This window comes from Seriola lalandi, unplaced genomic scaffold, assembly GCF_002814215.2.
Source record: "Seriola lalandi dorsalis isolate HSWRI2012SDOR001 ecotype SW California unplaced genomic scaffold, Sedor1 jcf7180002054425, whole genome shotgun sequence".
Taxonomy (NCBI): Eukaryota; Metazoa; Chordata; class Actinopteri; order Carangiformes; family Carangidae; genus Seriola; species Seriola lalandi.
This window is the reverse complement of record NW_019524978.1, coordinates 903,529-913,635: the sequence shown is the minus strand read 5'-3', so window position 1 is coordinate 913,635 and position 10,107 is coordinate 903,529. Positions and strand designations below refer to the sequence as shown.

The following is a 10,107-nucleotide window of genomic DNA, read 5'->3' as shown; positions in this document are numbered from 1 at the left end:
GAAACAAGTCTGTTCATCTAAATTATTGAAAACAGTATATGACATCTTTGTTTCCTTGGAATAACAAATTAAGTAAAAGTTTATTTGAGAATTTTGTCATTCATCTTTTTTTGTCTTTCAATTGTACAATTAATATTATTACAAATGTTTGCATTCATTTTCAAATCTGGCTAACATGCCATTTATGTCTGTCTATGATAACTTTGATTTTTAAGTTTGGAAAAAGCAGTCTTATTTTGTCCAGTGTGACAAAATATTTGCTCAACTCAAAGTCTGCTAAACTAGCTTTTTCTGAGCTTTCGACCACCTGTCACCGTTTTTGTCAGCAAAGGAAATGCCCAGTTGTGACTGGCTCAAAACTAGTCAATCCCCCTTCGTTCATGAAGACCATGAAATGCAGGTGAAAGCACCAAAAAGCTAGTGAGTGGACCTGAAATTGGGATGCTTATTTTTTCATGTATGTTAAAAGATGTTAAAAAATATATAATTTTGTTCAACTCTGGCGAGGACCAGTGCCTCAGGTGTTAGATGTACATTTGAACTTGAAGTAGCAACTAACCAGGAAAACTTTTAACTTACCTTCTCATCATCTTTGATACTTGTAAACTCTCCTGACCGGTGTCCATCTAAAGCTTCCTCCTCTCCCAGCAGCCTTTAACAGAGCCATTTAGAGGCTTGTGGGCGTTCTCACAGAGGATCTGGCACAGACGCTGTGTGAAATGGCCTTGCTCAGAGATGTGCATGTTTCACAAACAGGCCGAGCAATTATAGCCTGAATAATTATGCGCTGAAGGGGAGACACGTTTCGCCCCACTGATCAGCGAAGTTCATGAGAAGTTATAATTAAACAATAACTCGTTTACAAATGAACGCACACGCGCATTTGTGTACTTAAGTGTGCAAAGTGTAATTAGCTGCGATGCATCTGAGTGAGATTGAAGAACAACAATGTCAAATGGTGGAATTATGTTCAGGTCGTGAGCTTGTATCACTGTTATCTGTGTGCTCCGGGGTGGAGGAGGAGGAGAGGAGCAGGAGGAGGAGGAGGAGGAGTGGGGATGGGTGGTGTGAGCAAAGGGAGACAGACAGACTGAATGGGTGATTGATGCAGAAGGCTGATTCATCTTCACACGAGTCAAAGATGGACATGATGTTTGACAGGGAAACTTTTTACAAAGACATTAGATTAAGATCTCTTGGAGGTAAATAAAGTTCGTCGCAAAAACATTCATTTTCACAACTAATTAGACCCCAGGAAATTATATTGAAACATGATGAAGTTGCACACAATGTTAAATGACATTATGTGATCAGACTAAGATTAAGTACTAATGTTGTTTCTTATGGACAGACAAATATATCTGCTTGTTGTTGTAATTATGATTTAATTTGTCACTCTTTGTAACAAGTTAGTGAATCTGCTAATTACAAATACAGTGTTTCCTCTCAGCGACAGGGCTACAGAAGCGCTGAGTCAGCGTGGCTTGTTTAACCATGTCTTGACACCAGCAGGTACAAACTGTATGTCCCAATTCATCAGCTGCAGCTGGAGGCACCGGCCTCCAACTGCATGGAAATAAATAAAGCAGGTTGACTTACAGGTGACGCCTCTTTGTGCGAGATAAGGAGAAGAGAGGGAGAGTTTTACAGTAATTCTGATAAAAAAAAAAAAAATAGTGTAAAAGACGCTTTAAAGGCGAGATGTCCTCTCACATTTAGCAGTTGATTTTCATATTGGCTCTAAGTCTGTGCAACCAGTGTATGGGTTAGTGGGATTATCTTGCTATCGGTCAGTCTAGGGCTGCAAATATGATTATTTCCAATATTGATCAATCAATTTTTTCAATTTTTATTTTCTTGATAAATTGTATAGTGAAATGAACATCATGAGTCCACGAGGCTACGTCTTCAGCTGGCCTTTTTCACAGCAGGAAATTTACTCGTCATAGCAGGAAAAGCTCAGGTGTTACTAATAACATTAACAATGGCTGTGTCCCAGTGAGCCATGACAGTGTGACAATGAGCCACAACCCTGAAACTGAAGCAGCTACATGGAGTTCAGGCATCATTAATTGTATTTTTGTAACAGCTGTGCTTTCCTTACTGCTTCTTTTGTCTGACCTACAATTAAAAACATTCAATTTACAGAGATGTCGAACCGGGAAAAGCAGCAAATCCTCCGATTTGAGGATCTGGGACCAGCAAATGTTTGCCATCTTTGTTTAGTAGAGGACCTTTGATGATCTTAACTTTTTAACAGACACATTTTGAGTTGAATATCTTGTAATCAACCTGAGTGGGCCGTCTCTATCACATGGTAAAAGCATGTTTGGTCCCTGGTGCTCTGCAGTTCTGGCATGTGGCTTGTTTATAGTGGACTTTTCATACATAATCAAATTTTTTAGTTTAGTGCACATCCCGCCAAAAACACAGGTTCTACCAATCAGTTACGACATCCATTAATGGTAATTTTTTTCTTTTTGAAAACAGAATATAAATGTTGCTGATATGATAAACCTAATGTCATTCTATTCTACAATTGTTGACATAATTTTTCAATGTTTTCAATTTTCCAATACAGTGATTAATAGGTAAATCCATAAATCCAGGATGATAACACTGTTAGTAAAGAGTCAACAGAGTCAGGTTGAAGCACAACAACAGTTGTGACATTTTGAGTTGGATATCTTCACTCACAGTAACACTTCTGCCCAAAGTCTGTGTTCAGATTAAAGTATGACTAAGCTCCTTCACCAAAAGGACTGTTGTGCAGTTGCATCACCACACACCTCAGAGTCTAATGTATATTTAAAAAGATTCAACTAGATACTGTGTGATACTCTGTTCTATATAACCTGTATTTAATTATTTAGGTATTGTATTTATTCATCTTTTTAAATGTTTCATGTTCTATGTAAAATGTTTAATTTCAGTTTTTCAGCTTTGATCTGGTCCATAAAAACAGACGGGTTATAAAATGATAAAGTGACATTATTTCATTTCATTTAGAAGGAGAAAAAGGATTTGTACTGTTGAAAGTGTAGCCTACTTTTTTTTGGAGGAACTAAGAATTGCAAAAAGAATGATCAAATAAATAAATAACTGGGCTCTGGGTGTCTGGGTGGGAGCATTACATGGTTAAACAGTTAGGCCTATCAGAATTGTTGACATTTTCTGTCTATTGACTAATGGATTATTTGATTATCTCAAGAAAACCAATAACAACAAAGACATTAATATGAAATGAAAATATGAAAAATGTTTTCCTATAAAACAGCTGTGTATTTCAATATACCGTAAATCCTAAAGCGGCTCAGTGTGATTTAGTTCAACAAAGACCTATACCATCTCCGGACTGTTTGCTCTGTTTTGCTGTTTTAATATGCTGATATGTTTCTTTAATACTAGCTAACCTTGCTGTGAAGGCCTCTACTATCTTTTGACATTTATTATTATTTGTTTCTGCATCAGCTCCCCTAAACTCCAGACCACAAACTACGACATATAGCCATATTTCCATCATAAGTTGATGATTTAGAGAAGGTTTGAATGTATTCTTTATTTCTGACCCAGTCCTCACAGACAATGAAATGACAGCTTGGACTCACCCTCGGGTCACGCTGGTGTCGCTAGATGGCGCTAGAGCACCGACTATCCCCCTCTGTGCTCCTCCACAGCTCAGTCAGGCAGCAGCACAACAGTGCAGCTTTTTTCTTCCCAGGGAGCCTAATGGGAAATTTCAAGTCACCTAAATAAAAAGGAAGGTGTAATTAACGCGACGCGCTATTAATTGCATCTGCTAGAGAGCGGATGAAGGGCACGAGGGCGCATTCTTTTGATTACTGGGCTCCACTAAAGTCTACTTCAGAGATCAGAGAGAGGGCTTCATTTCAGGGTGTCATTTCATGCCAGGCGTCCAAATGGCAGGTCAAACGGCCGTGATGACGCAGAGAGGGACGTGTTTTATTTTCCCGGCATCCACAACAAAACAGCATGAGAAAATGACACCGTTGGGCCTGATCTGTATCAGAGCTACACAGAGGGATAATATCAAATGTGCTCATCATCCCATATAGAGGTGAATTATACATATTACCACTAATTATAAAAAACCAACGGGTTTAAAAAGGTCATTAAAAAATTCACCTCTGATATGAAACCACTCTGCTGCGGTGTATTATGGGGGTATTACAACAGGCCTATATTTTTCACAAGGGCAACACGTTTAGTTTAATGCCATTGATTTGTCCAAAGTAAAAATTTTAAAAACCGTGTATTAGAACAGACATGTTTAGATAATCACACCTACAGTTCCTACAGGAAATGATTCATTGCATTAAAAGTCTGTTCTGTTTATTCCCTTAATTTAGAAGAAATAGAAAAGAGCGTCCTACTTTTTTGTTTGTGGTCAGGTTAATTGGTCATAAATGAGCAATCAGCTATCGATTACCCAATTGATCCGACTCATTTGTCCAATAATGCTGAAGCCGTGTAAATGTGACTCTCAGCTCATCCACAGGCCCCGTCTCTCCACACTGAGCCCCGCTGCACACTCCACAACAGGGACTGGCAGCTCGTGGAGTGAAATGGAGAAGATTACGATTGCAATTAATATTATTATGACAACCACAGAGGGCGACACGTTTTCACACTTGTGTAGTTAAAACAGGAGGTGGCGAGGAAACAGCAAGTTTGCATTTGGGCTGTCACTTTCAAAATAAAATGAACCAGGATAGATCTTAGAGAGATGCTCATATGAATATCACACCACACGGTCCTATGGGAGTATTATAGAGAAATGACATAGCTGCTATAGGGAATGGGAAAATACCAACAGGGTCACCACTGTCAATATCACTGTCACTGCACTGTAGAAATATGAGCATTTTTTTTTATCTATTGATCCTGAATTTTCTGATATGATGATGAAAGAATGTAAGGGACTAAATTAAGTCGAATAGGTTTTGTTGTAAAACAGGAAGCAGTTGTTTAAATCTCACAACCCACGTGATGCGTTCAAAGTCTGGGTTGTTTAATTAACCTTCACTTTGTAGGCCTCCATCTCCTGTAGCCCAAGCAAGGAGAGATTTACAGCCAACAAATGTCCAAAACAATGCAATTTTTGTCTTCTGTTGATATAAAAAAATCGTGTTGTTTTTGCATCTTAAAGCAAAACAATAGAAAAACAAAACAAACCCCTGTAAATTTGTGGATTTTAGGGTTTTTGAACACATTTTAACACGCTGATAATCTATGTTTCAGATGAATTCTAGATGTTTTGTTTTTTTTTAATTTCCAATACTGTGAATAAGAAACATGAAAGTGAAACCTTTAGCTCCCAAGCAGTGAAACCAAAATATTGCTATGTTGGGCCATGTTCAACCCTTACAGGGACCACTATCGGTCCTCGGCCCCTACTTTGGGAACCCCTAATTTAACCTTAGATGGAAGCTGAGGTTTTCCCAGCCAAAGCCAGTCGATTTAAAAGCAGCCTGGGGCAGAAACAACACATCATCGGCTCATAATCTTCCATTCATCAACCCTGATTTTCTCCCAACCATTAATTCCACCCAAACGAATGGGCTCAGAGCAAGAAGCATTTTTTTCTTTCTTTCTTTCTTTCTTTTTCTTTTTTTTTTTTTTTTACCAGCACAGCTGTGAGGCAGACAGTGAACTCACCGCTGCAGGTTTCTGCTTTGCTGAATTCAAAGAAAAGAAAAATACATTTAGCCTCGACGTTGGAAAAAAGCTGTTTAATATCAACCCCATTATTTAAAAATGTGCAAGTCCGTCGTTCATGTGTCAAGTGATGAAACACCTACAGGCATTTATCTCCTCTGCTTTATATCTACCCCAAGTTCATCCAGTGAATATGACATAGCCTATATCCCCCCTCCCAAAAAAACAAAACAAAAACCAAACGACTGGTTTAACAAGCAATTAAAGAAAACAACAAGAAAACAGCGTCGGATTGCTACAGGTCTACGTCCCACAACTTGAATTTCCAGTGAATTATGACTTAGATCGATTCATTAAAGCTACCGAGGAAAGAATCCAATGCCAAGATCGTTTCTGCTTGTTGTTTTCTGCAGTGGAACACAAATCAGGAAGAAAAAAAAACAACAAAAAAACAAAAACAAAAGCTGTTTCCACATGAGAGGAAAAAAAAAACATCCCTGGATATCTGTCTTTGCATAAAACAAAAAGCAAGCTACTGTACGCAGAAAAGATGTATATACATTTAGCTGTGACAGTCCAGGCTGTGGCAATCCCGCTGAAAGATAAAAAATATGTCTCCCTCCTCCCCTACAAAACAAAAGCCTCCTCGGTGTCATCTCATATAGATATCTCGCACTTTGTGTCGTCTATAAAAAAAACCTCATCGTAGAATAAATTACAATCTCATTAACAAAACTAAGAAATAAATTTAAAGGTCTACAAACAATTTGCCCCATAATAAAGCAACTCAGACGAAGATGAACAAAATGGCTGAAATGAAATGAATGGCAACGAGCTCACAGACAAATTAAAATAACACCCTATGGATGATAATAATAATAATAATAATAATAATAATAATAATAATTTTGATCATATGCTGCAATTTTTGGAATGTCACCAAAATGTGTTTTGGGAAGAAATTTAAAGGCCTTATTATTATTTTTCTTTCTATTCCAACCAACTAATCCTGATGGTAATCGCTGTTTTTATCCTTTATCTAGGTCTGATTCATTTGTGGACTACAGTAGTGTTATCGATTCATCTGAATTCACTTCTCCAAGCACTATATTTTGATTGGAAACACAATCTAATGTAATTTCAGTGCAGACACCGAATGGCAGAACAGAACTCCTTAGACAATTTAAACAAATTAAATCAATTTCACATGGATTTAAAAAAAAAAAAATCTTTAGACTCAAAACAAAACACGCCACAGAAAATTATTAAACTGAAAACGAGCGTTAAATAGCACACAGATACAAGGCAGTAGGTAGGCTATGAATGAAAACTGGATTTTTAAAAACTCAACCTGCTTGTTTTTGAAAACATCAATCCAAAAAGTGCCCCAGTGAAGAAATAAAAAAAAGAAAAAGGGATGAAGCCATGACTTTTAAAGTTATACAATATTTACAAAAGTGGATCCAAATGTTCTGTGAGAGTTGGTGACATATGTTTTTGTAGATATATATCTGTAGCCCATCCTGTTGTGGAAAAGTGCCAGATAATCCAATCAATCGCCACGGAGCCTGTCGTGGAGCTGGGAGACTCTCGGAGGGGGGGAAATAAAATTATTCAACGCTGGTTTTCTGAAGAACATTATGGACTTTTTGTTTAGAGCCTACTGCTGTTTGACTTATGGTAGAGGTCATACACTTTTAACCACATCACTGCACGCAGGCCAATTACTGAAGAGTTCAGCCAGTGAGCTGCACACATATAACAATAATAATAATAATAATAATAATAATAATAATAATTAACAATAATAATAATAATAATAATCTGTGCTGATAACTAAATCCAGACCACAGTCCTCACAGAATAAATAACAGCTGAGTGGCCTGCAGTTTCCCAGCAGTGTTTGAATGCAGAGCGGCTCTGTGCTGCCTGGCTGACAGATGGGACTCGGGCGATGCTCACCCTCAGCTGGACTCCACTGGACTGGGGCTGCAGCCTTTACTGGCCTCCAGTTTACTCCATTAACGCAGCTCCTTTGACCCCCACTGCACCACCCACCCACCCACACACCCACCCACCACTGCTGGACGCACAATTTAGAGCTACAAAACTAAACGCCTCTGCCTCTGCTTTCCCTTTTACGCACAGGAAAAAAAATGTGTTGAGTTTGATACAAAAGTGGCAAATGGAAACCATTCGGCTATGCTCTCTCGTCTGAAGCCAGGTACCCTCCATCCCCTCCCCTTTTTTTTTTCGTCAAGTATGATTTCAATACACAATAGGGGCTACACCTTGAAACTGCGTCGACTGGAGTCACAGTGCTGGGCATGTATCCTCGGAGAACACAACACAGGCTTATGTTCCTTTAGCTCTGGGGAAGGAAAAAATGTCCTGTCCTCCCCTCACTCATTTTCCATTTCTCAGATATTCACTGCAGATATTGTGTAAGTACTCACTGCAATCTATTATACATAAAACACCCACTATATCGTTTCATAGTCCAGTGATTTATATATAACCTTGGGGATAAATAAAAAGGATAAACAAGTCCTGGAGGAGCGGTCCAGCAGAGTTCATTGGACCGGGGTCTGGACCCCGTGGTGCGGCGGCGTGTCCCCGTACACATCCTCGCTCCCCGGCAGAGCTCCTCCGGGAGGGGTCATGCGTTTCTCCTTCTGTCTCCTGTTACAAAACCAAACCCTCACCACTTCTTTCTCCAGGTGCAGACTGTCCGCCAAGCTGATTATTTCCGACGCTGCCGGTTTAGGGCACTTCAAAAAATGGCTCTCCAAAGCTCCCTTTACGCTTACCTCGATTGAAGTCCGTTTTTTCCTTTTCCTCCCCTGCGCGGCGATTTTGTCCAGGCTGGTCGGGCTGCCCGAGGTGGAGTCCGCCTCCTCCAGCCACTTGTTCAACAGAGGCTTCAGCTTGCACATGTTTTTGAAGCTGAGCTGCAGGGCCTCAAACCTGCATATGGTGGTTTGGGAAAACACATTTCCGTACAGGGTCCCCAGGGCGAGTCCCACGTCCGCCTGCGTGAAGCCCAGCTTGATCCTCCGCTGTTTGAACTGCTTGGCGAACTGCTCCAGGTCGTCCGAAGTCGGCGTGTCCTCGTCCGAGTGGTCGTGGTGGCTCTGTGGCCGGTGCTGGTGCTGATGCTGGGACGGAGGGTGGCCGTGTTCGCTGAGGTGCGGGCTGTGGTGGTCGTCATGACTGTCTCTTAGGTTGTGGTGGTGCATCCCTTGCCCGCTGCTCGGGATCAGCCCGTTCACACTGAAGCCCGGCTGGGAGTAAATAAGGCTTTGGCCGTTCGTCGTCGCCATGCTTGGTATGTGCGCCGCGGTGGTGGTTCTCCATGCCCGGCCGTCGTGGTGGTTCCCGTGCGTCTGGTGCACCAGGTGGGGCGGCCGCGACTGGTGCTGAAGGTTGCTGCTGGAGTTGTGCATCTCGTCCCGGGCGCCCTGCACCGCGGGTTTGATGTCCTGCTCCGCGCCGAGCGGGCTGGAGGACCACGGGGCTCCCTCTCCGTGGGACAGCGCCGTGATCCACTGGTGTGCGTGGCTGAGCGTGTGGCTGTTGCTCTGCAGCGGGTAGTCGCTCTGCAACAGGCTCTGTGCGTCCCGGTACGCCGTGGCTTGCTGCATGCTGCCGGGCTCCGAGTGCACGATGGATGCGCTGGAGGTGAGGATGTTGTAGTGGTTAGACGCTGCGGTCGCCATGACTCTCGGAGCCGGACTGGTTGCTCTTATTAAAGGAACCTCGCATTTGACAGATCCTCTCCTGCCCACAGGCGGCTCCCAGGCGCTCTGCCAAGTCTACGCCGAGGCGCACCTGGACTCAGCCCCGCCCCCGCCCCTCATTGGACCTCAAAAGATGATGGACGTGGTTACCAAGGGCAACGGCGCGTTGATTGGCTGCGGGGAAGTCTCAACAAACACTACTCTCTTTGTTGGAGAGGTGTGAGTTGAGGCTCCCGTGGAAGCGGAGAGCCGGAGTGCAGCATGGGGAGACGGAGCACCGGGATCAGCAGTGCAACTGTAAGATACAGTTGATTTACTTTGATAATCATGTTGTAACAAGACTCAGGCTGTAGGTAGTCTAGTTCCAGGAGATCAGGATTCCCTCTGTTGAAAAGATTAATACAACAGCTCTGATGTGCAGGATGTGGAATTATTTATTGAAGTTAGACTTTAAAGTTTGTTGTTAATTGTTGACTGTTGTTAATTGTTGTCGCGCACGTTGATGATGTAAAAATTCTGTTATTGTGCGAAACATCTTGATATGATTAGACAACTTTTTCATCTAACCAAAGAGCTAGAATTCAGATTACACAGAAGCATATTCATGTAATCTGCACACGCCATATATAACAGGCTGCAGTCTGGAGCTGTTAGAAAAATCACAGATGAGTGTTTTTCTGCAGTGCTG

The 10,107-nt window shown here is 41.7% G+C and overlaps 1 protein-coding gene across 1 annotated transcript; it reads right to left on the bottom strand.

Annotated features, from left to right (window-relative positions):
- Positions 1–7,769: 7,769 nt before the first annotated feature.
- pou3f2b (POU class 3 homeobox 2b) lies at positions 7,770–9,710 on the bottom strand. The gene has a single exon (XM_023410555.2). It carries the CDS (start codon positions 9,396–9,398, stop codon positions 8,253–8,255), a length of 1,146 nt encoding a protein of 381 aa, XP_023266323.1. The 5' UTR covers positions 9,399–9,710; the 3' UTR covers positions 7,770–8,252.
- Positions 9,711–10,107: the final 397 nt, after the last annotated feature.

Excerpts from the sequence above, each read along its gene's own strand:
- pou3f2b (XM_023410555.2), bottom strand. The coding sequence starts at position 9,398 with ATGGCGACCGCAGCGTCTAACCACTACAACATCCTCACCTCCAGCGCA.